The following is a 27,669-nucleotide window of genomic DNA, read 5'->3' on the forward strand; positions in this document are numbered from 1 at the left end:
TTGTATTAGAATTGTATCCAATAGGGAATAAATACTTCTGTTTTTAAGTTTATCCATCGTGTCCTCTTTAAACATCTTCTGGCTCCAGACTGAACGAATACGACGACACTGGTAGCCGCACAACCTGGGCCGGATCTGGAGTAAATTCTGGTTTGATTGCATGCATATGCTAAAATGTATTTGTGTCCATTATAAACACTAAGATAGTGACCATCCTAAAAATATATGTTGTTCTATCAAAATAAACACAAACTCAAAACATGAAAGAGTTAACTAATTGTCCTTGTTGAGCATATTTTTTGTTGGGATTAATATGGAATTTAATCTTCGCCAGCTTTTCTTACAAGGCAGTTGACACAGTACAGTGCGGACGCGTCACAGATAGTTTGGTTTTCCCACAGCCTGGCTTGTCGATGTTTGCTCAGCCTGCGCTGTGAGTTGGCTCCCTAACCGAGGCTCTCGCTTCGGCTGTGACGCGCTGCAATCAGATGTGGAACAGTGAAGGCTCCAGTGACAGCAGGGACAGAAGGGTCACACCACCTTTTATACGCACTGCTTTCTTTTGACAGGCTCGCACTGTGCATTGCACAAAAGTAGCACAGGCACACTAACACACCCACACCCACACACAAATATATTCAAGACACAGCTGGAATATTTTGCAGACAAGGCTTTTTTTTCCCTCTGTGCATGTGCAATTGCACAAGCAATTACCTATTAAAATGTTATCCTTCCCATCTGGAAATGTTTAGGAAAAGATTATAACTGATGGGGGAAGATAATTAAGCCCGCAAATGGGGAATTGTATTGTGAATACGGAGCACGCTGTGTACACGGGACTACTGAACGTCATACTCCAGCTAACAGTGCTTCCGAAGCTCTAATGGGAGAACCTGAATGATAGGATTCAGTATTAAATAAAGTAGGAGCAATCGCTGCAATAATTCATGCCGTAACTATTATTTTGCAATGAACCTCTCAATTAAACCCCACAAGGAGTTTGCATCACGTCAAACACATGGATCAAGAACCTGAGAGCAAGAACCAAAACTTTGGTTCCGGCTCGCTGTTCTTTTTAAAGAACAAAAGAATAAACACCAGAAGTGGCATTAAGTTGGCAAACTTGGATTCAAAGCAGTAAGACTCCAAGAGTTTTGATTAGATCGTGTTTTATATTAGATCATACTTGCCTCTCCCGAAAACCTCCCGGGACAAATTTTCTCCCGAAAATCTCCCGAAATTCAGGCGGAGCTGGAGGCCACGCCCCCTCCAGCTCCATGCGGACCTGAGTGACGTGTCGACAGCCTGTTTTCACGTCCGCTTTCCCACAATATAAACAGCGTGCCTGCCCAATCACGTTATAACTGTAGAATGATCGAGGGCGAGTTCTTGGTTTCTTATGTGGGTTTATTGTTAGGCAGTTTCATTAACGTCCTCCCAGCGCGGTAACAACACACAACAACAGCAGTCACGTTTTTGTCTACCGTAAAGCTGTTTGTCTGCCGTAAACAGCAATGTTGTGACACTCTTAAACAGGACAATACTGCCATCTACTGTACATGCATATGTGACAATAACATCTACGGCTTTTAGAGAGTGCAGTACACAACTGCGCACACAACAAGGAGACGAAGCAGAATGCATCATCAGAGAGGGGGTTCAGCATGGTTAGAAAAATAGTGACAGAGAATAGAACAAGGATGGACAATTCAACCCTTAACTCAACAATGAGTAGATGAGTGTTATGTGTGTGTATATGTGTAAATGAATGAACACTGAAATTCAAGTATTTCTCTTATATATATATATATATATATACTTATATATATATATATATATATATATATATATATATATATATATATATATATATATATATATATATATATATATAGCTAGAATTCACTGAAAGTCAAGTATTTGTTATATATATATATATATGAAATACTTTACTTGGTGAAATCTAGCTGTAAATATACTCCTCCCCTCTTAACCACGCCCCCAACCACGCTCCCGACCCAACCACGACCCCCCGACCACGCCCCCCCCACCACCACCATTACCTCCCGAAATCGGAGGTCTCAAGGTTGGCAAGTATGTATTAGATTTTATAGCCTACTACAGTTTGTGTTTGTTCCTTGGTTCCTTGCGCCCATAAATTCCAGGGGAACCTTGTCCTGGTGTACAAACATTTCATCCACCCATTATGTGCCTTGCGGCGCAGCCATTTTGTGCCCGTCAGCACATCCGCTGTCATTAATGATCGATATCCGGTGCTCAGTCAGTCTGCCCAGTGCCCCTGTTAACAACTTGTGTGCTTTTTAAAGGGGAACTGCACTATTTTTGGAACTTTTCCTATCATTCACAATCATTATGAAAGACATGATTACAGATGGATTTTTTTCTTTTTTTATGTATTCTAACTCAAAAATATACGTAAATAAAAGTCTGTTTACAGCGCAGCCAATGGAAGCTCCTCTATTTCACCCATAAAATCCAATAGATAACCATTCAAAAACCGCCAACAATACTCCAATTACGTTTCGTGATTTGAATGTTAACCAAGTATTAGTGATATTGTTATTATAAGCGCCAATGACTGGCAAAATGTTTCCTCGCTTCCTTGCTCCCTGGAAGTTTATTGCAGATCATTAATCATGGATCTCACCTGGGCAGAAGAAGTTTGAGTAGTTATTCCGACAAGTTGGTACACTTTGACAGCCATTTAGGACTGGCAAGAACCACACAAAAAGACACTCGGTCAACCAACCCCCCCACCCCCCAAACCCTCCATGTCATAATGATTGTATTCAATAGACAACTTTTTTTTTTAAAAGTGCAGTTCCCTTTTAAGTGTTTTTAGCCTTATTTACAACATGTTTCTATTGTTGGTAGCTCAATATGAGCCAAATGAAACCAATAAACAAACAATGTGTGGTTTGAAACATACTGGAATTATCCACAGCGTTGTTGACACTTCCACCTTTCCCTTCCCTCAGTTGAGTGCACCACAGGGCTAGTGACAGTGTGTGTGCGTGTCAGCAGGGCAGCTGCATACACAGTAGGTCTGGGTTGGTTTTTGCCTCATCCCTCAATTCAAGCTTGAGGAAAGAATACGTGGGGAATGCATTACCGACCTGTTAAGTCCGATAGAAAAAGAGCTGATACAGTATTATCTGCTCACAGATGCTACCTGGTGGTTGCTTGAACAAACTGCAGATTGTCTTTAATAAATTAACCAACCTCGACTCAGGGTTTTCACAGGAATAAGGCGCAAAATATCCCAGGCCCACTGTATAGACAGTTCAGCTAGTTGTTGTTTTGATTTTGTTATTAAATAGAAGGTTGATCCATGACCTCCTTGTTATGTTTGTTTGATATACAGTACTGTAAAGGGTTATTTTGGGTCCAAAATCTACAAACTTTTGCTAAAATATAGATGTTTGTCGAGGCTGTAACCCATTATTCATTCTGTTTCTTATGGAGAAATTAGTTTCAATATACAGACTGTTCTATTTACGAACATTGGTCAAGAACCAATAAAAATCAAATTCCCAACATACTTAAAAACTGATTTTTGAACATATATGTATATTTCAGACTCTAGGGCGCACCGGATTATAAGGCGCACTGCCAATGAGCGGGTCTATTAAGGTCTATTTTTATACAAAAGGCGCAACAGATTATAGTGTAATTTATTGAACAGGCGTCAGTCAGTCCACACGTATCTCTTATGTGTGACTGCCATCTACTGGTCACACTTATCATTACACCATGTACCAAATAAAATAGTTTCGAGGTCGGTATACACTATCAGAATGAACACGTATATTAGGCGCACCAGGTTATAAGTCGCACTGTCGATTTTTGAGAACATTTTATTGATTTTAATGATTTTAAGTGCGCCTAAGTCTAAGTCCTAATGTCAAAGTCTAAGTCTTATAATCCAAAAAATTGGATTGGTTCATCATTAACGACACTCGCTCGAAAACTTTCAGAAAACTACATAGACACTACTAGCTATACTGAAGAAGGACAATGTCACCCCTACTCTCACTCCCCAACGTCTCGCCCTTCATCATGTCTTCCAAGCGCAAAATAGAGACTCCCTCAAAGGCAGTGTGCCAAAGAAAAGGAAAACTACCACTACAGATGTGAAGCCAGACATCGTAAGAATTTTGTGTAAGTGGAGAAATGCTGATCAGTATTGGCCGTATGCTGCTCGCCCGCCATTAACCATAATAAGGTTAAATAAAACTTTTGTGTGTGTTGAGATAAGAGCTGTGTGTTGAGATAAGAGCTGTCTCTCAGCTATGTTTTATGCTTTGAGTTGCAAGCAAAAATGTGCATTAGAAACAGCCCCGCCGTTAGTTGGTGTAGCAAATGTCACAGTAAGATCTGACCAAAACATCTGATCTTACTCGCTAGCATTAGCTTATATCTAAAGATTCACCTAACTTTGTTTTCAAACCATGTGAAGGAAGAAAGTGAGCATGAATGACGGTGCTGCAAAAAAGAAGTGGATGATAATAAAAATGATAAAAATAAATAATCAAAAACATGACCGTGTGTTGGTGATTCAAGCGTATCACTGATAGTCTGCACCATACTGAAGCAGAATGAGTTTAATGCCAGGCAAACATTTTAAAATATAATCTAAACGTCAGACATTTAGCTGCTGATGGTGTGTTTGGCAGAGAAGCAGCTGGAATGAGATGGCGTACAAGTCCACTCTCCAAGGTAAATACTGTAAATTGTTGTTACATTACCTTCATAAAACTGTTGTAGATGTTAGTAATACATTTTATGGAATTGTTTTTATACGATACTTCTTATCTAAAAATGTGTTTAATTTTTAAAAGGCATGTTGTTCCATGTTAAAATGGTGCTGTTTGGGTGAGGGCAAGAACTAATTAAATTAATTTCAGTTCATTTCAATGGGAGTCATTGATTTGAGATACAAATGTTTTAAGTCAAGAGCTCTGTAATAGAACTAAATAAAGGGAAAATGCATTTTTTTAAATGTTGCCTATCATTCACCATCAATATGAAAGACTTAACAACGGATGTATTTTTTTTAATGCATTCTAACTCATACATAATCGTAAATAAATGACCGCTTACAATGGAGTTAATGGGGGGTACTCTATTCCGCACATAAAACCCAATAAGTAACCATTCAAAAACCGCCAACAATACTCCATTTACATTTCGTGACTTGAATATTAACCAAATATTAGTGATATTGTTCTTATGAGCGCAAAGGCAGACGAACCATGTATAGTGGCACCGTGATCACAGAGAGCAAATTAGCCTGTGCTGCTATGTTGACATCACCAGCTGGTGAGCTTCTTTCTCGGCTGAGAGCTCGTGGAAGTTTATTCTATATTAAAAATCATGCCTGTCACCTTGATAGTAGAAGGATAAGGACGTATTCTGACATGTTGGTACACTTTGACAGCCAATTTAGACGCGGAGATGGCAAGAACGACACGAAAAGACGGTTGGTTTCACCCCACTTTCCTTCGCGAGGATTACATTGGAATATATGAACATCCTAGCAGTCGGCATCCTACAGACAGCAGACATTGTACTGTAAGTGATGTTTTATTATGTTTGTTGGCTCTCATGAAGTCTGCAGTGACTTGTAATCAGTGATGTTCCATCCTTCCATCCATTTTCTACCGCTTGTCCCTGCATTCGGGCGGAAGGCGGGGTACACCCTGGACAAGTCGCCACCTCATCACAGGGCCAACACAGATAGACAGACAACATTCACACTCACATTCACACACTAGGGCCAATTTAGTGTTGCCAATCAACCTATCCCCAGGTGCATGTCTTTGAAGGTGGGAGGAAGCCGGAGTACCCGGAGGGAACCCACGCAGTCACGGGGAGAACATGCAAACTCCACACAGAAAGATCCCGGGCCTGGGATTGAACCCAGGACTACTCAGGACCTTCGTATTGTGAGGCACATGCACTAACCCCTGTACCACCGTGCTGCCATCAGTGATGTTGAAGAAAAAAGCGAAGGTTGTGATGCCTTTTTTTTCAATTAATGCATCGTCGTATGCTTAAAAATGATCAAAATACATAAATATTATGAATGTGCCTGTTACTCCATTACATATATACTTACATTGTGTATAGAAAACATTTGAGGTTTTTTAGGCATAATAGAGAAACTCCCGTAGGCTCCGTTGTAATCAGACTTTTGCTTGCATGTATTTACTATTAAGAATGCATAAAAAAGGGAAAACCTTATGTGTGCTTGTCTTACATAAGGATTGTGAATGATAGGCAAAATTCCCCAAAAAAAGGGAATTTCCCCTTGAAGCTCGTAAGTTGATATTCCACTGTTTATTTCTGTATGTTATGCCTTTCATGTGTTTCATGTGAGTGACGTCCAAGTTAATTTAAGCACAACTTATGTATACTTTCCACCCAACACCTATCAATCAATCAATCAAAGTTTACTTATATAGCCCTAAATCACGAGTGTCTCAAAGGGCTGCACAAGCCACAACGACATCCTCGGCTCAGATCCCACATCAGGGCAAGGAAAAACTCAACCTAATGGGACAATGAGAAACCTTGGAGGGGACCGCAGATGTGGGGACACCCCCCCCCCAACCTGGGTGACCGGTGCAATGGACGTTGAGTGGATCTAGCATAATATTGTGATAATAGTGAGAGTCCAGTCCATAGTGGATCTAACATAATAGTGAGAGTCCAGTCTATAGTGGGGCCAGCAGGAGACCATCCCAAGCGGAGACAGGTCAGCAACGCAGAGACGTCCCCAACCGATGCACAGACGAGCGGTCCACCCCAGGTCCCGACTCTGGACACTACACTACCTACTTACACTTCTGTCGTATACACACTGAGGACTTCCTGTAATAATACCGAAGATATAAAAGATGACTATTTGAAAGTTACCCTGACTTAAATTGCTCAAGGTTTTTTTTTTCCTCCCTTATTGCAACACACACAGTTTAGTCCTCAATGGCAACCAAAAAGAAAGCTCTCAGAAATGGCTGCTGCCATCAGTGTGGGTGTTGCCTCTAAGATCTTCCTTAACTCCACACATGCCTTCCCTCTCCTTCCCCATTCTCCTCTTTTTCTCTCAGCCTGCCTGTTTTTTGTTGGGCTTTTTTTTTTTTTGTCTCTTCAGCTCTTTGACGCTGAAAGCAAAGCGCTGCAGGATTTTCAGCCTTTGAGGATTCAAACCGACGCTATTGGGTATTGAGACAATGTGAAAGTCAGCCAGCCGGCCCATCTTTGGGGGAAGTGGGGGGGGGGGGGGAAATGCCAGAAATGTGTAATTTCCTTCAATTGAGGGTGGACTTCCACCTGCAATGCACAAGGGTCCCCATCATTAAAAAGCAAATACATCCGGTCTTTGTGTTATTAATCAATATTGTGTTCCTCCCTCTTGTTGTGAGCATGTGATAGCGACTACAAACAGTGCAAAGCCTGCAGTTGAGAGTTCCTGTTGACAAATGCTCAAATGAGTTGTTTTCATAAATTGCTTTCTTTGATTGACAGTCACAAAAGACCCATGGGAATTATCTCCCACTATAAGGAGGACCCGCACGCCAGATTCATCGACGCCAATAATGAGGTAATCACGCCATAAGCTGTAATCAATAAGCAGTTTGCAGTAAGAATAGATTTGACAGCGCAAACCTGCTTATTGTAAATACATTCCCTTTAACTAGCACCCTTCAATTGTTCCGTTGCCATAGCTCCACTGAGACTCCGTGTGCCGTTTCCACTATCTAAAACAACAATAACAGTTTCGCCTCCCGCAAATCCGTAGTTAAGAAAAAGGTGATTGCCAAGCTGCCCAGTGATGAATCGTCCCCCCCCCCCCCATGCCAGCGGAGAAGATTCCTGAACCAATCAGCTGGCTATCATGGAGGCCGCTTTTTTTTCCCTGATCTCAGAGGTTAATAACATACCGCATGACTACCCACAAGCTTGCGGATTAGATGGTTCAGGGAGAGAAGATTCCACATTGCAAAAATAATAATCGCCATTCCATAGCAGCGTCCACTCAGGTGATATAGGGGCGTCACACTATCTATCCTCTCCCACTGCTAAGCAAGAAAAAAAAAATTGTCCCACTCATAAAGAGTGTTATTTTTCTCCTTATATGGTAGCACTTTTTGACACTCCCCTGGGTCCTAACCAATTTTGAAAAACTGCAACCTATGTTTTTAACGCTTTAAATCCGGGGTATCAAACGTACTGGCCGTATGAGGCCCGCAAACATGTTTTTTACGGCCCACGTGATGAGTTTGCTAAGTATATAAAATAGCTGTTTTTTTGGGGGGGTTTTTAACGAAAGAAAGTGCTGTTCTAAATGTGTCCACTGAATGTCACAATAGCAATTCTGTTAGGTAAGCAAACGATTTATATCGGGGCCAAGCAAGCGGTAAACCTGCTCGGTGGCCTTGTGGTTAGAGCAGTGGTTCTTAACCTGGGTTCGATGGAACCCTAGGGGTTTGGTGAGTCGGGCTCAGGGGTTCGGCGGAGGTCAAAACACAGCCGACTCATCGTGTAAATAAAAACTTCTCCCTATCGCTGTATTACGGATACGGCAACAGCTGACTGGTTTGCAGGTGTGTAATTTGTTGTGAGTTTATGCACTGTGTTGGTTTTGTTCTTTGAACAAGGTGATGTTCATGCATGGTTCATTTTGTGCACCAGTAATAAAACATGGTAACACTTTAGTATGGGGAACATATTCACCATTAATTAGTTGCTTATTAATATGCAAATTAGTAACATATTGGCTCTTAACTAGTCATTATTAAGTACTTATTAATGCCTTATTCGGCAAGGCCTTACTATAACCCTAACCCTCTAACCCTGACCCTAACCCTCTAACCCTAACCCTAACCAAATAACTCTAAATTAAGTCTTTGTTACTTAGAATATGTTCCCCTAGTGTCCAGAAAACTCTAAATTAAGTATTTGTTACTTAGAATATGTTGCCCATACTAAAGTGTTACCAAAAACATACAAATTTGTCTTGAATTTGAAATGTTTAATTTTTAATTTTTCACTAAAGAAGGGTTCGGTGACTGCGCATATGAAACTGGTGGGGTTCGGTACCTCCAACAAGGTTAAGAACCACTGGGTTAGAGTGTCCGCCCTGAGATCGGTAGGTCGTGAGTTCAAACCGCGGCCGAGTCATACCAAAGACTATAAAAATGGGACCCATTACCTCCCTGCTTGGCACTCAGCATCAAGGGTTGGAATGGGGGGTTAAAATCACCAAAATGATTCCCGGGCGCGGCCACCGCTGCTGCTCACTGCTCCCCTGTCAAATGCAGAGGATAATTTCACCGCACCGAGAGTGTGTGTGACAATCATTGGCACTTTAACTTTAACTTTAAAGGGTGACTGTGGCTCCCCCTCCTCGACCCACACGGAACTTCAACCCTGCCATTTTATGTCTTCTGCTTCGAACACATGGTCATTTGGCACCCTCGTTACCCTCAAAATGTCTCTGTCAAACACAAGAAAAGTGAACTTAACCCTTTTGAATAGTCTTTACCGCCGTTTCTTATGGTTTGTTGAGTTAGCACTGGATTAATACGTGGACATGACAAAGGAGGTATTTGATACCTAGAAGAGTTTACATGTTGTGTTTGTTGTTCAATCCTAAAAATCAAATCAAATCAAATCAACTTTATTTATAAATTTACCACAGGGGGAAGCCAAAGTGCTGTACAATAGGCAGGTTAAAAGATAACACAAGAGAAACGAGAGAAGACTGTGACTTAAAGTTTAATCCTGGCATTGTAGATCCACTGAGATGAAATCTAAGCTTATTGTGTTTTTGAAGCTGCACCAATTTCCTCAGAATTTTTAACAAATTTGAAGTGTTTTGTCCAGAGGATTATTTGTGATTTGTTCGTTTTCATAATGTGCTTGTTCTATTTTTGGCCAAAGTAAAACAAAGAAAACAACCTGCAGTTGTCTGTATTTTTAAGTTATCATGCCATGATTTTACCATTAGGGCCCACTTGGGTATAGATTTTCCTCCATGCGGCCCCTGAGCTAAAATGAGTTTGACATCCCTCCTTTAAATTAAGGACGTTCTGATCAGCGTTTTACTCCGATGAGTCGGATTAGCTGATACCAATTCCGATCACATGTATTAACTATACATTTGTCAATGTATTCATGGTGAATGTTATTGACATTTTATCAATATCAACGTGATAATCAATAAACTAGTTCCTTCTTCTCTTTTATTACATACAAGTGTTTGATCAAAACAAAGTCAACAGTATATAATAACTAAACAAAAGTAAAAAACTATATTCTGCAACTTATTTGATTTAGAGATGTGCCAAACAAAAGTACATGATTGGCCATTGTTGATTAAAGACTTTAAACGCCAATCACAAACGCAGATTCTTCCTGGCTGACAAGCGGGGTCGAAGCTAATTGTGTTTCTCCGCTCACCTAAACTAATAATAATCACCTCCATTACAGCAATAAACTGCATTTCTTAGTATCTTAAGTATAATTATCAAGTATTATTATCACTGGAAAATGAGGCTAAACATGTTACACACCGGAAGCGAACTGGGTGTAGGCATGCCAATAGCTAAACTAATCGCTAAGCTAGCTTTAAACCACACCAAACCATACCCGGCCGAGTCATACCAAAGACTATAAAAATGGGACCCATTACCTCCCTGCTTGACACTCAGTATCAAGGGTTGGAATTGGGGGTTAAATCACCAAAATGATTCCGGAGTGCGGCCACCACTGCTGCTCACTGCTCCCCTCACCTCCCAGGGGGTGACATGGGGATGAGTCAAATGCAGAGGATAATTTCACCACACCTAGTGTGTGTGTGACTATCGTTGGGACTTGAACTTTACTTTAACCAAGAAACAAGAGCTTGGTAAACTTTAGGAAGTGTAATGGAACCACATTATAGCAGAAAGTAAGCATCTATAAATAGGAAATTAATAAGTATGTTAATTAAAATCTAGAGAGAGGATAAAATAAAAAACGTTGGTGTGTCAGCATTGTCACAGTCAGAACACGAGTATCGGGTCGATCCATAAACTGGCGACACCAAGTGTAGTGTCAGTATATGATCCAAACTACACTGATCGGGTCGATATTTTTATTTTATCAAAATGATGTTTTATTGTTGATGTTTACATTTATTTACCAGTTGATCTGCCGTTTATTTTATTTTCTGCTTTGACCCCCTCTCCCTTGTGGAAGGGGGGGCACAGGTCCGGTGGCCATAGATGAAGTGCTGGCTGTCCAGCGTCGGGACCCGGGGTGGACCGCTTGCCTGTGCATCGGTTGGGAACATCTCTGCGCTGCTGACCCGTCTCCGCTCGGGATGGTCTCCTGCTGGCCCCACTAAGGACTGGACTCTCACTATTATGTTAGATCCACTATGGACTGGACTTTCACAATATTATGCTAGACCCACTCGACGTCCATTGCATTCGGTCTCCCCTAGAGGGGGGGGTCACCAACATCTGCGGTCCTCTCCAAGGTTTCTCATTGTCATTCTCATTGACATCCCTCTGGGTTGAGTTTTTCCTTGCCCTTATGTGGGATCTGAACCAAGGATGTCGTTGTGGCTTGTGCAGCCCTTTGAGACACTTGTGATTTAGGGCTATATAAATAAACATTGATTGATTGATTGATTGATGCACATTTAGAGAATAAGACACTGGACACAGGAGGACCTTAAGGGCAAAAATTAATAATTAAAATGCGTAGATTGCTATGTTAGCTATCGCTCTTTGTTTATAATGTATATTCTCTGCTGGATCTACTCTCTATTTTATACTGCCCTTTTTTTTTTTCTATTTCTTTTTTGTTTGCTGCAGCTGTTACATATACTGTAATATTGTACATGGTAATTGGGATTTGTTATATATTATATAAAAATATAATATAATAATATAATATATCAGTATATATCATATACTGTATATATAATATGTAAATATAAAATATATGTTATATTTTATATTGCTACTATGGTACATTTTTTGTCTACTTAATACCTGCATTATCCTTTCCATCCTTACCCTTTGCATCCCTTGTAACTTGGCTACTGTGTGAAACAATTTCCCTTGTGGATCAATAAAGTTTGTCTAAGTCTAAGTCAAAGTCTAGATAGTATTTTTTTAACTTTCGGTTAGCTATTGTGTACTATTGACTTTGTTTTGATCAAAAAATTGTAAGTAGTACTGACATGTTATCAACACTTCGCCCTCATCTTACGTGAATTGAGTATCGATTAGTTTGTTCGATTAACCGAGTCTTTGGATAAACACTTTATAGAGTCAATGATTTTTTTTAAGGAAAATAGTTGAAAATAAAAATGTTCTGCTTGCCTCACTTTCATTCTTTTTTCCCAATAAATGCAGACCAACAACATTGAAATTGCACGTTTAACATTTGTGCATTAATACATGTATAATTGTTTTAATCTCCGCTGTTCGCTGCCTCACATGGGCACACGGCACCCACAAAGCAGAGCTCTCATGTACACTCTTTTGCAGCGGGCGTGTGAAAACTATGTCTGTGCATTTAAAGCAATCCGGATTTTATACAATTTATACAATACAATTTCATCAAATGAGGAATCGAAGCAACATAATGTAAATCAAAGCTTTTTCTAGACAAATTAGACGATTTAATCAATTAATCGTTGCATTCCTCTTGGGAGAGGTTTTTACTTTTGCTTTACTTTTTAATGCACCCAAGTTAAAAGTGCAATTTCAATGCTGATGATGAAGGTTATGGCATGCAGAAAAAAATGTTGTTTACTTCAACATTTTTTTTTATAAAATACGCATTGAGGCTATAAAGCAGGGGTCGGCAACCCAAAATGTTGAAAGAGCCATATTTAAGTAAAATCTTAAAAAATCCATCTGGAGCCACAAAAAAGTAAAAGCCTTAACATTATATGAGTGTCTATATTATCTATATTAGCCTACTATCAAAATGACTATGTGTTGCAGGCTGACACAAATCTTCGTTGACAGAAATGTTGAAATGTAATATTTATTCTACCTATTTTTACAACATTGGAAAACATTAGTAAAATGCAGACTTCTCAGAAGGTGAGAAAACTCCTGGAAATGACTGGCTTAGAATGGCCAAAGGTATAGATGTGTGAGTCCAAGTTAAAGGAAATGGTGGATTTATAACAATCTATGCAAGCCCCGTTACATTTGCTGTGGTCTGGAACAACATGGCACACAAACAACTATCAGAAATGCAGGCAATATTACACACAGATAATGTGTCATGAGAAATACAGGTATAAATTAAATACACAGAGGACATAAGTAAAGGAAATTAAACGAGCTCAAATATACCTACAAGTGAGGCATAATGATGCAATATATACATACAGCTAGCCTAAATAGCATGTTAGCATTGATTAGCTTGCAGTCATGCACTGACCAAATATGCCTGATTATCACTCCAACAAGTCAATAACATCAACAAAGTTCACCTTTGTGCATTCACGCACAGCATAAAACGTTTGGTGGACAAAATGAGACAAAGAAGGAGTGGCATAAAATATGTCTTTCTCTGGCATCGTTGGAGAAAGCTATGCATGTAAACAAACAACGGTGAGTTCAAGGACCGCCAAAATTAGTAGGACAAAACGGAGCTCGCCAAATACTCTCATCAGAAAATCATGTTTGATATAAACAGTGGGATTTCTAACAATTAGGGAGGTTTGTCTCATGTCCTCCTACAGAAACCATATTAAAACAAAAATATATTTCCCCCCTATCTTTTTCTATTTTCATACCTTTTTGAAAAAGCTCCAGGGAGCCACCAGGGCGGCGCTAAAGAGTCGAAGGCGGCTCTAGAGCCGCAGGTTGCAGATCCCCGCTATAAAGGGTCTTTTATCTGATTACTCGATCAAACAAACAAACTATTGAATAGGTTATTCAATTAATCAAACAATGGATAGCTAGAGGCTTGATAGTATTGCAACCCACAAGATGCACCAAAAGTGATGACACTCATATGCTCTCTATTCTACTCTGTGCACCACCCTTGAAACTCTCGGGTGGAAAACACACCCCTCCCACACACACACACACACACACACACACACACACACACGCTATCGTCACATTTCTCTTGCATTGAGCAGCGAAAATGTCACCACAAAAATACATTACAGTCAAGGTGGGATGTCCAGAGTTGTGCCATGCAAAGATAGAAAGAAAGCCATACACACTCCTTCCTCTCACACACACACACACACACACACACACACACACACTACTGGTTAATGTGGCCATGAACCAAAACAAGACTGTTGGATACAAACAACTGCTGAAATGGATGAGTCAAAATAAATGGATGGTAGAATGTGGGCTTTGTACCGAGGATGTCGTTGTGGCTTGTGCAGCCCTTTGAGACACTTGTGATTTAGGGCTATATAAATAAAGATTGATTGATTGATTGATAGATTGATAGAATATACCATATTTGAAGACAATTGGGGTTGCCCAGCCTTACGTAACTCCAAATATCAGACAATACATAATGCCTTCTTTCACTTGACACAAACCCACATTGCCATTGCAGTGCGCACGCAACCAGCAACAACTTACGGAGGTTTGCGGCTCTGGAAACGTAGTGCTTGGAATGCATGCCGAGGGCCTCCTCTCCCTGGTACTGCTCACTCGGACCCCCGCCCTGCAGCACGCTGGCCACGGCCCTGTTGTCGCACATCGGGGGAAAGGGGGTTAAGATATGAAGCAGTTTCATTTTCACTTAGAATTCCTTTTTTTTTTCTCGATTCAGTATTCTCTTTGTGTAAATCTGACATTTTATCAGTTGCATATAAAAACGGTGTAGTGCAGTACAACAGTGGCCGCCCTGAGATCGGTAAGTTGTGAGTTCAAACCCCGGCCGAGTCATACCAAATATTATAAAAATGGGACTCATTACCTCCCTGCTTGGCACTCAGCATCAAGGGTTGGAATTGGGGGTTAAATCACCAAAATGCTTCCCGGGCGCGGCCACCGCTGCTGCTCACTGCTCCCCTCACCTCCCAGGGGGTGATCAAGGGTGATGGGTCAAATGCAGAGGATAATTTCACCACACCTAGTGTGTGTGTGTGTGTGTGTGGCTATCAGTGGTACTTTAACTTTAACTTAACTGAACAATCACAATACTGTAATACTATAATTCTACAATACTAATCGCAATACTGGGAGGGAGAGATGCAAATATAATCATGCAGCACGCACACGTTCATCTCTTAAGGCTAAAACTATTTAGCGTCTTTATTTAGCACAGGGGTGAACAGGTTTTATCCGGCCCGCGGGATCAGTTTGTTAAGTATAAAAAAGAGCCAACATTTTTGGAATGAAAGAAACTGTTGTTCTAAATGTGTCCACTAGATGTCGCAATAGCAATTATTTGTATCTTTGTACAAACTCCGTTTCCATATGAGTTGGGAAATTGTGTTAGATGTAAATATAAACGGAATACAATGATTTGCAAATCATTTTCTATCCATATTCAGTTGAATATGCTACAAAGACAACATATTTGATGTTCAAACTAATAAACTTTTTTTTTTCTGCAAATAATCATTAACTTTAGAATTTGATGCCAGCAACACGTGACAAAGAAGTTGGGAAAGGTGGCAATAAATACTGATAAAGTTGAGGAATGCTCATCAAACACTTATTTGGAACATCCCACAGGTGTGCAGGCTAATTGGGAACAGGTGGGTGCCATGATTGGGTATAAAAACAGCTTCCCAAAAAATGCTCAGTCTTTCACAAGAAAGGATGGGGCGAGGTACACCCCTTTGTCCACAACTGCGTGAGCAAATAGTCAAACAGTTTAAAAACAACGTTTCTCAAAGTGCAATTGCGAGAAATTTAGGGATTTCAACATCTACGTTCCATAATATCATCAAAAGGTTCAGAGAATCTGGAGAAATCACTCCACGTAAGCGGCATGGCCGGAAACCAACTTTGAATGACCGTGACCTTTGATCCCTCAGACGGCACTGTATCAAAAACCGACATCAATCTCTAAAGGATATCACCACATGGGCTCAGGAACACTTCAGAAAACCACTGTCACTAAATACAGTTTGTTGCTACATCTGTAAGTGCAAGTTAAAGCTCTACTATGCAAAGTAAAAGCCATTTATCAACAACATCCAGAAACGCCGCCGGCTTCTCTGGGCCCGAGATCATCTAAGATGGACTCATGCAAAGTGGAAAAGTGTTCTGTGGTCTGACGAGTCCACATTTCAAATTGTTTTTGGAAATATTCGACATCGTTTCATCCGGACCAAAGGGGAAGCGAACTATCCAGACTGTTATCGACGCAAAGTTCAAAAGCCAGCATCTGTGATGGTATGGGGGTGCATTAGTGCCCAAGGCATGGGTAACTTACACATCTGTGAAGGCACCATTAATGCTGAAAGGTACATACAGGTTTTGGAACAACATATGGTGTCATTTAAGCGCCGTCTTTTTCATGGACGCCCCTGCTTATTTCAGCAAGACAATGCCAAGCCACATTCAGCACGTGTTACAACAGCGTGGCTTCGTAAAAAAAGAGTGTGGGTACTTTCCTGGCCCGCCTGCAGTCCAGACCTGTCTCCCATCAAAAATGTGTGGCGCATTATGAAGCGTAAAATACGACAGCGGAGACCCCGGACTGTTGAACGACTGAAGCTCTACATAAAACAAGAATGGGAAAGAATTCCACTTTCAAAGCTTCAACAATTAGTTTCCTCAGTTCCCAATCGTCTATTGAGTGTTGTTAAAAGAAAAGGTGATGTAACACAGTGGTGAACATGCCCTTTCCCAACTACTTTGGCACGTGTTGCAGCCATGAAATTCTAAGTTAATTATTATTTGCAAAAAAAATAAATAAAGTTTATGAGTTTGAACATCAAATATCTTGTCTTTGTAGTGCATTCAATTGAATATGGGTTGAAAAGGATTTGCAAATCATTGTATTCCGTTTATATTTACATCTAACACAATTTCCCAACTCATATGGGAACGGGGTTTGTAGATGATGCTACATATGTAAAACAAATAAACCACATGATGTTAGTGCACCAGTCGAGGAAAATGAGCAAACTACATAAATAATATCCTGTAATTTGATTTTGAAAATATTTTTTTATCTTGAAAGATTGAAAATTAACACCAGTGAGTTGACCGATGAACATTATCACATCATTTATTCAGAAAGTATAAATAACGACAAATAAAGATAGAATACTATTAACCGCAACATGTAAGTGTAAAAAAAATAAACAACAACATTATGATTTGTACATTTTCAGAATGTGCTCGTTCTATTTCTAAACTAAGAAAACAATCTGAAGTTGTCTTTATTTTTAAGTTATCGTGCCGGGATTTTACCAGTTGGGACTAGATTTTTCTCCATGTGGCCCCCGATCTAAAATATGTTTGACACCCCTGATTTATCACATCTGAAAAGTATGTGCAAAGTGACAAAGTTACACACACGACCGCACTGTACTGCTCACTTGGACCCTCGCCCTGCAACACCGGCCCTCTTGTCGCATATTGGGGGAAGGGAGGACGAGGTATGAAGCGATGTCATTTCACTTCAAATCACCGCCTTCTCCATTATGCAATTGGATTCATGCTCATGTGTTAATTGTCCTACAGAGTGTGTGTGCTTCCACAATCAAGCAACACGTGCCTAATGTGGGCAATTTGATTATTCAGTTCAACTGCACTACCCTCTTTTTTTATGTGTACAATCGGTCGCTGTTGACTGGGATAACGTGTTGTATTCACACAAGGAGAAAAACCTACTTAGTTCAATTTGTACTGTTTTTCTGATCATTGCACAGCTACAGTTGAGGCTCCTATGAGAGCGTTTGCACAAATGGAGCGCAATGCCGCCTTTACTCTCGTGGAAGAACCCACCCCCGCCTGTTGAGAGGAGTGTGTTATGCCAAAGCACGGGGGATACTAGGGGTGGGCGACGCTGCAAAATGTTGGAATCGATCCGATACTAAGCAAACACAGGGTCAGTATTGCCGATACTGATACTTTTTACATGCCATTTTTCAACAGTAATGAATAATTTTCTTATGTTTACCTTTAATTAGTTGTATATAATTACACCAAATAATGGGACGAACATAACAACAGCACTGGGCATCTCCATTGGCTTGGTTTATGCCAGTGTTTTTCAACCTTTTCTGAGCCAAGACACATTTTTTTCATTGAAAAAATCTCTAGGCACACCACCAGCAGAAAACATAAAAAAATGAAACAGCCGATATTGGCAGTAAAAAGTTGTTCTCGCAGTTGTTGGGTATGAATTCAAACCATAACCAACCATGCATCAGTATAGCTCTTGTCTCAAAGTAGGTGTACTGTCACAACCTGTCACATCACGCCCTGACTTATTCGGAGTTTTAGTGTGTTCCTGTGTGTAGTGTTTTAGTTCTTGTCTTGCGCTCCTACTTTGTTGTTGATTGTCATGTCATGTACAGATGTACTTTGTGGATGCCGTCTGCTGCTCCACACGCTGTAAGTCTTTGCTGTCGTCCAGCATTCTGTTTTTGTTTACTTTGCAGCCAGTTCAGTTTTAGCTTTGTTTTGCATAGCCATCCCTAAGCTTCAATGCCTTTTCTTAGGGGCACTCACCGTTTGTTTATTTTTAGTTTAAGCATTAGATACCTTTTTACCTCCCGCTGTCGTCTGCATATTGTGATCACAACAAACCATGTTCCCGACATCTACAAAGCAATTAGCTACCTGCTGTCACCTACTGATATGGAAGAGTATTACACGGTTACTCTGCCAAGCTCTAGACAGCACAGACACTCAACAACAGCACATTTGCGGATTATAATTACTGGTTTGCAAAAAATAATTTTAACCCAATTAGGTGAAATTATATACAGTAATCTCCCACGGAACACCAGACTGTATCTCACGGTACACTAGTGTTCCGTGGCACAGTGGTTGAAAAGCACTGGTGTAGGGGACCTGGCTGGGAATTAAATCACCATTACACCCACCAAGACAGCTTGTTTACACTGTACAGTAGGGAAGAGATTCACATGGCCTCATTCCTGGATAGATCTCGCGTGAGAGGAAGGTGGGGGGGGTTATTCATTTTGCAATGCAGTCTGCTGAAAATGATAAGCGCCACTCTACATAGTGACTGAGGCTGTGTTTAAAGTTGGAATTGCCGCAAAACACTTTTTAAGATATTCAACACACCATGGCTGTATGGTGGCTAAAGTGGATAGCACCCCCCGCCCCCCTCTGGTCCCCCATCGTCATGTTTCATGTGCCGCGACGAATGTGGCCTTATGAATCCCCTTCTTACGGTAGATCAGTGGTCTCCAACCAATAGCTTGTGAGCTGATTTCAAGTAGCTCACCAAAGGCTCAAATAATATTTGCTTAAACGTTCATCCTTTGTATAATAATAGACATAGAGATAGGCTCCAGCACCCCCCGTGACCCCAAAAAGGGACAAGCGGTAGAAAATGGATGGATGGATGCCTTTATGTAATGACAAATCGATGCAGACTAACAAATGTTGTTGTCATTGATTATTTTAATACAATGCATGTTGTTGAAGGGGAACTGCATTTTTTTGGGACTTTTTCTTTTAATTGAAAATCCTTATTTGAGACGAGAGCACATACAGTACAGGCCAAAAGTTTGGACACATCTTCTCATTCAATGTGTTTTCTTTATTTACATGACTATTTACATTGTAGATTGTCACTGAAGGCATCAAGACAATGAATGAACACATGTGGAGTTAACAAAAAAAGGTGAAATAACTGAAAACATGTTTTATATTCTACCGTAGTTTCTTCAAAATAGCCACCCTATGCTCTGATTACTGCTCTGCACACTCTCGGCATTCTCTCGATGAGCTTCAAAGGGTAGTCACCTGAAATGGTTTTCACTTCACAGGTGTCATAGTTTTGATGCCTTCAGTGACAATCTGCAATGTAAATAGTCTTGAAAATAAAGAAAATGAATTGAAATGAGCAGGTGTGTCCAAACTTTTGGCCTGTACTGTATGTCTTTGTTTTTTTATTGCATTCTAACTAGCAAATAAACGTAAATAAAAGTCCGCTTACAATGGAGCCAAAGGGAACCATGACGTCATCGCGTCTATTCCGACCATAAAACATCCAAAAAGCGTCAACAATACTCCATTTACATTTGGTGACCTGAATATATTAGCGATATCGTTATTATAAGCGTTAATATTAACGACCTACATTTAGGGGCGCGTTGATCAGAGAGAGGTAACTTCCTTATGCTGCTGTATTGACATCAGCTGGTGAGCGGTTTCCCCGCCTCGGCGCTCGTGAAAGTTTATTCTGGATTACAAATCATGCCTCTCTCCTTGATGGTAAAATGATGTGGACATAGAACAAGAAGTCAATTTAGACTAAAAAAAGTGGCATGAGTCATTCTTCATCTGAGCGGGAATATATCAACATCCTCACAGTCGACATCCCAGTGAGAGCAGACATTGTACAGTAAGTGATATTTGATTATGTATGTTGGCTCTCATGATGTAGTAATCAGTTGTGGAACGAAATAGCGAACACTTATAGCATGTACTATATTTTTCGGACTATAAGGCGCACTTAAAATCCTTTCATTTTCTCAAAAATCGACAGTGTGTCTTATGCGCTTAATGTATGTATTAATTCTGGTTGTGCTTACCAACCTCAAAGCAATTATTTTTAGTACATGGTGTAATGATAAGTGTGACCAGTAGATGACAGTCACACATAAGAGAGACGTGTGGACTGCAGAATGACGCCTGTTCAATTGACGTCAGTGGATTATCCATATATGGTACTCAAAGTGACTTGCACGTGTCCACCATTGTAGTCTGTGCCCTAGTCAATAAGCTCCTTCTTTTTTTCTATCCTCTTGTTGTGGGGCGTTCATACTCCGCTGTTGCCATTTCTAATATAAAGTAGCGTACAGTTCCAACTTATATCCGTCAGTAGTTTCGCTATGGAAGCGCTAAAAAATACCGGTACGACAACGATGGCGGGGAAAAGACGATGTCGAAGTGGAGCCATGTAAATAAGCCCGCTCATATGAGGGTCAGAAATTTGCATTAAGATGGTCTGTAAAACTTTATCTATGCAACATTTTGACCAAAGAACCACCATTACATGTTATGTAGACCACAAAAAAGTGTGTTGAATGTAGGAAGAAAAAAAAATCATAATAAGACCCCTTTAACGCGCTGTATAATCGGTGTGCCTTTTGTATGACTATAGACCTGAATAAATCCGCTCATCGGCAGTGCGCCTTATAATCCGGTGCGCCCTATGGTCCAGAAAATACGATATTGAAAACGTTGATGGAAGTGTTTGAATGGGTTTTTTAGCGCATCATAGGCAGACTCCCATACGCTCCATTGTTAGCGGACTTTTGCACACATTAATTTACGAGTTAGAATGCATGAAAAGGATTGCGAATGTTAGGCAAATTTCCAAACAAAGTGCAGTTCCCCTTTAATGTTCTGGAAAAAACAAGTTTATTCCATTAGTATGGGTCGAAATAGGCTATGTAATTTTAAAAAACTAAGCAGCTCTCTGTCTTTTATTTGTAAAAGTAGCTCTAGTAGAAAAAGGTTTGGAGACCCCTGCCACATATACAGTATATTACAATGCAAGACCACATAACAATGTTAACAAAATATTTTTTTATTTTTTTTTGCAGGGGTACTCCTTAATAATGAGGTATATCATCAGATATTTTGTCAGCAATAAAACAAAAGCTGAGCAATCAGGTAACATCTTTAATGCTAAATGTGTAAAAGTGCTCAAAGAAGTTTGGACACCATCAACTAAAGCAGTGATTCTCAAACTGTGGTACGCGGGCTCCATCTAGTTGTGCGCCATATAACAACTTGATTAAAGTACAGTGTTGTTTTTTCTTATTTTCAAACACAGTGTTACTGTTACAGTGTCCAAAATTGTTAAATATAATTGGTAAATAAAACCTCTGACTTGTTTTTAATGAACACCTGGGCCTACTAGGCTACTGTATTTTACTGTTGGTTATTATGGTGGTACTTGGAGAGTTAAGTTTTTTCTGAGGTGGTACTTGGTGAAAAACGTTTGAGGACCACAGACCTAAAGGTTTGCGTGTACTAAAACACATGCAAACTTGACAGCGCACACAAAGCTGATCTACTAAACTTGTGCTCAGAGGATTGTGTCAGTTAAGTGAGCAGAATAAGGAGTGCAATCCCTTTAGCGTGTCTGTCTTCATGAATATGCAGAATTTATGCCGATTATTAGAATGCCCACAATACTAGGAGGGGGGAGATGCAAATGTAATCATCCAGCAAGCGCAATTTGATCTATCAAGGCTGAAACTGTTCTGCGTGCGCTATTTAGAGTCTTTATTTGGTACATCTGAAAATGAGGTGCAAACCGACAAAGTTACACACACAGCTGTGAGAAAGGAGGTGATCGTGCAGCAAAGACAAACATAGGACAGATAATTTTACATGTGGCAGAATATATGGATAAAAAAAGAATCGACATTTCTTCTTTTCAGCAATATCATTTTATGATTTTATAGCTGCTGTGTGACTTAAGGGGCTGATTAAAACTATTCAATTGATGTGTTTCAAAGTGTCTGCTGGAAAACAAATTCTAATGTTGTTGTTTTTTTCATTCAGAAAATGTATTATCCCTGCCTTTCGCCTCAATGCAGCTGGGATAGGCTCCAGCCCCCCTGCAACTCCAAAAAGGACAAGCAGTAGCAAATTAATGGATGGATGAAAATGTGTTATTATTATTATGTATCTTCTGTATGATTTAAAAAAACATCTTGCAATGTGCTTTTATTGCATATAGATGATTCCAGACGCTAATAATAGTTTCTGTTGTCAATCGATTGCGATTCTTCTATATTTCAGAAAAGGTGGTGCAGATTATAGATGTGTGCTGCTAGTTCAACAGTATTGCAAACAGATAAGAGATATAATAACCTGAATTCGGAGGGTTTCCATGGCCACTGCCAGGAGTCGATGCAAAAACCTAATTTAAACAAGGCGGTCTGCACTCTTTATCAGTTGCATATGTAGTCTTAGTAGATCACCCGCAACACACCCACTAATAGTGCACACAATTTTAGTTTGCACACGTTGCTTTGCATTTTGATCTTTGTAGGTCAGGTGTCTTTTATGATGTACAACTGCACGAGCAAAAAAATAAACTACTCGCAATCAAATTGAGAACTTATTTCCTGACTTGTTTGTGAGTAATAAATGCATCAGGGCTGTCAAAAATAATGAGTTCACTCATGTGATTAATCACAAAAAAAATTATCATATTATTGATATATATACGAAGATTAATCACACAATTTGCTGGTTACTGGGGTTCAATCCCCACCCTCTACCATCCTAGTCACGTCCGTTGTGTCCTTGGGCAAGACACTTCACCCCTTGCTCCTGATGGCTGCTTGTTAGCGCCTTGCATGGCAGCTCCCGCCATCAGTGTGTGAATGTGTGTGTGAATGGGTGAATGTGGAAATACTGTCAAAGCGCTTTGAGTACCTTGAAGGTAGAAAAGCGCTATACAAGTATAACCCATTTATCATTATCATTTAATTTATTTTGACTGTACATGCTCCTTTACCTTAACTGCGAACGGTTACCCGAAAGGCTGTCAGTGGTCAGGTCGATGCATACGTTAGTGCAAATCCAGCAGGCTCAAGACGTTGAAACAACGTTGAGAACTTCTTGAATGAAGTCCTGACTCCTGGCATTTAGCAACTCAAATATAACATTGAAAAAAATGTGCTCTTTGACAACATTTATTCAATGTTGAGTTCTGAGGTTGATTTGACCATTGCATTTTGTAATTTTCCAACCAATATTCTACAACACAAATATAACGTTAAAACAACATGCTTTTTACTGACGTTGCTGTCAGGTTGTGACGTTGAATTGACCATTGAAATGTGGTCATTTCCCAACCAACAACGTTAGACGTCAACGTTGTCTCAATTTACAAATACAACTACGTTGCAATGTTGTTTCAAATGAGTTTTAGAGGACATGTATGTATAATCAATGTTGTATCAATGTCTTGCCTGCTGGGAAGATGAATGAGGAGACTGATAGGTTTGCACACTGATAAATTAATGAACAATTATAACAATGATCCATCCATCCATTTTCTACCGCTTGTGCCTTTCAGGGTCGCGGGGGGTGCTGGCGCCTATCTCAGCTGCATTCGGGCGGAAGGCGGGGTACACCCTGGACAAGTCGCCACCTCATCACAGGGCCAACACAGATAGGGCCAATTTAGTGTTGCCAATCAGCCTATCCCCAGGTGCATGTCTTTGGAGGTGGGAGGAAGCCGGAGTACCCGGAGGGAACCCACGCAGTCACGGGGGAGAACATGCAAACTCCACACCGAAAGACCCAGAGGACCCCGGGGATCGAACCCAGGACCTTCGTATTGTGAGGCACGTGCACTAACCCCTGTTTCACCGTGCTGCCCATAACAATGATTTAGTTTGTTATTATTTTAAATACAACTAAATTGGAACTAAAACTAACAAACAAAGGACATGCAATCAAGTGAAATATGTTTAAAAAATGTTCCTGAATGACATTCTGAGACTAAAATTGTATTTGTGTACAAATATTGGGTTGTTTTTTTTTTAAGTTAAATTGAATCAGGCAAGCTAGTAATAAACTGTGATTAATCACGATCAATCCACATTCAAGAGTGTGGAAAAATAATCCTTTGTGCGCACGTATATAAATATAACGTTAGTTAGTACGGAAAAATATATCAACCTCATCACGCCAGTATCGAGCTGATAGTGATATTACCAATAGCGTCGACACTTTTTAAAACGACATGCCCATCCACCTACACCCATCCATTCATTTTCTACCGCTTGTCCCGTTTGGGGTTGCGGTCACATTCACACAATAGGGACTATTTAGTGTTGCCAATCAACCTATCCCCAGGTGCATGTCTTTGGAGGTGGGAGGAAGCCGGAGTACCCGGAGGGAACCCACACAGTCACGGGGGAGAACATGCAAACTCCACACATAAAGACCCAGAGGACCCAGGGGATCGAACCCAGGACCTTCGTATTGTGAGGCACATGCACCAACCCCTGTACCACCGTGCTGCCCATAACAATGATGTAGTTTGTTATCATTGTAAGTCCAACTAAAATCTAACTAATGACATGCAATCAAGTGATTTTTTTTTTTTTTTAAATGTTCCTGAATGACATTCTCCGACTAAAATTGCATTTATGTCCGAATATTGGGCTGTTTTTGTTTTTGTTTAAGTTAAATTAAATCAGGCAAGCTAGTAAAAAAAAAAAACTGTGATTAACCACGATTAATCCACATTCAAGAGTGTGGAAAAATAATTTTTTGTTAATGAGAAGGGAAAAATATCGACCTCATCACGCCAGTATCGATCTGATAGTGATGTTACCAATAGCGTCAACACTTTTTTTAGATTTCCAGTTACCTGGACATGTTCTCTCTCTGGGGACGATGAGCCTTCTCCAGTCCCAGTTTGGTGAAAATCCCCACAAGGGCCATGATGGCCACAACTCCACATATGATGTAAACTATCAAGTTGGTCTTGTCTTTGGTGCTGTCGTGGATCTTGTTGCGGTTTTTCTTGTACGGCGTCTGGCCGGTCTTCATCCACAACGGGGTGTCGTAGTTTTTGCAGGTGCTCTGGTCCAGGCGGGAGTGCTTGTCGGCGCAGCAGAAGCGGAAGCCACAGGTGCCGCAGCAGTACAAATAACTGCCCGATTTGCAGACGAACGGAGGGTCCCACTGCCCCATGACGTCGTAGTAGCCCCGGCATCTGTCCTCCGTGTGCAGGGTCTCCTCCGACACGCTCTCCTCCTCCCGGGAGCCGTTGGAGGTGGCGATCATCACGAAGCCCCCCAGCAAGCCCGGCTCGCCGTCAGCCGTGCACAGCAGAGCGCTAACTTTGAGCAGCAGGAAGCCGAGGAGAAAGGACGCGCCTCGCATTGTGTTTCTTCCTCCTGCGTTCCACTTCACGCAGACACGCTCGGAGAGGAGCGACGGTGGTCCCTCCGCGATGCTGAAAAGTCCAGGGACATGCACCCAAACAGCAGCGCGCCTTCATCCGAGCTGATGAACATCTTGACTAACATCATCTAAAGCTCTCTCTATATGTCTTATCGTTTTTGGGTTGTTTTTTTTGTTATGTTTTTTTGTTTTGTTTTTTTTTTTCTTCCGCGGGAATCTTGCACTTTACGCATCCATCGGCGCGCTCTTACGCACGAGCGTATGCAGAGACGCACGCAGCTCCGAGGAGGAGAGCGCAGTGAGAGATGTGATGGCAGACTGGAGAGGAGTAGAGGAAAAAACAGACGCAAGGAGGGAGGGGGGGAGAGGGAGGTAGGTTTCAAACAGATATTACCAAATAATGTGGAAACAAATAACAGATATGGACTATATGTCTTTCACTATTATATTGTGTCTGATATTAGGAGCTCCTTCAGCATTAAGTGTGCGTTAGGACCGCCCCAGGCTAAATTGGGGGCCCTAAGCAGATTGTATTTTAACTCTCACGGTCTCCATATCAAAAAAACAAATCACACTTGTCTTTATGTCAAACAATTTTTCGACTGTTTTAATCAAACTTATTGTCATGACCTGACAGACCATGTCATGTCTTGTTTTATGTTGTGGTTCTCATATGTTTGAGTCCATTTCTGTTTACGCTGCCTGCTCCACCTCCTATACCGCCAAAGCGGCTGTCTGGCGCCCGCACTCCCCGTCCTTGAAGTTGGCCGTTCCGTGTTCACCCCCCTTCCCAACCCAATATGCAGCCATGTCCAGGACTTGGGCGTAGACCACAATGGCCGATGAGGATCTATTCTGCCTCCTTGTCGTCCACGTATGTGGCCAATACATGTACGCCACCACCTGACTTGTCCACGGTGGCTTCGGTGACGCTTGGCCTGGCGACCCGCCACCAACTCGTCCCTCCGCCCTCTCGTGAATTTTCACTTTTTCTTTTTGGGACGTCTGGAATCCATCTATTATGGGGGGAGGGGTACTCTTGGGTCATGTTTGTCCGCATCCTGGAGAACACAACCATCGCATTATACTGCTACTTACTGTACAATAATGTGCATCGTATAGTCCAGGGGTCCCCATACATTTTGACTCGGGGGCCGCATTGGGTTAAAAAATTTGAGCCGGGGGCCGGGATATATATATATATATATATATATATATATATATATATATATATATATATATATATATATATATATATATATATATATATATATATATGTGTGTGTGGGAAAAAATCACAAGACTACTTCATCTCTAGACAATAATGTTGACTATTCAATAACATGGCAAATTCTTGCATCCAGCACACCTTACAATAGTGGTAATAAAAGATGCAACCTATGCTTGAAAGAGAAACTGTTTATTATATACCGTCCAGACCTGTCATCCCTCAACAAGCGCAGCGAAATTGTATCAGCATGCCGTCACAGACGGAAACACCTCCTAGGTAACACATGAGCCAATCACCACG

The 27,669-nt window shown here is 40.8% G+C and overlaps 1 protein-coding gene across 1 annotated transcript in view; it reads right to left on the reverse strand.

Annotated features, from left to right (window-relative positions):
* Positions 1-26,444, reverse strand: part of shisa9a (shisa family member 9a) — a 134,458-nt gene extending 108,014 nt beyond the window's left edge. Inside the window, exons 1-2 of the mRNA XM_061967308.1 lie at positions 25,600-26,444; positions 14,658-14,764 (exon numbers count right to left, since the gene is read on the reverse strand). Of these exons, the coding sequence (XP_061823292.1) occupies positions 14,658-14,764; positions 25,600-26,117 (625 nt within the window). The 5' untranslated portion in view covers positions 26,118-26,444. The remainder of the gene's footprint in view (positions 1-14,657; positions 14,765-25,599) is intronic.
* Between the last annotated feature and the right edge of the window lie 1,225 nt (positions 26,445-27,669).

Source organism: Nerophis lumbriciformis, linkage group LG11, assembly GCF_033978685.3.
Source record: "Nerophis lumbriciformis linkage group LG11, RoL_Nlum_v2.1, whole genome shotgun sequence".
In the NCBI taxonomy this organism is placed as follows: Eukaryota; Metazoa; Chordata; class Actinopteri; order Syngnathiformes; family Syngnathidae; genus Nerophis; species Nerophis lumbriciformis.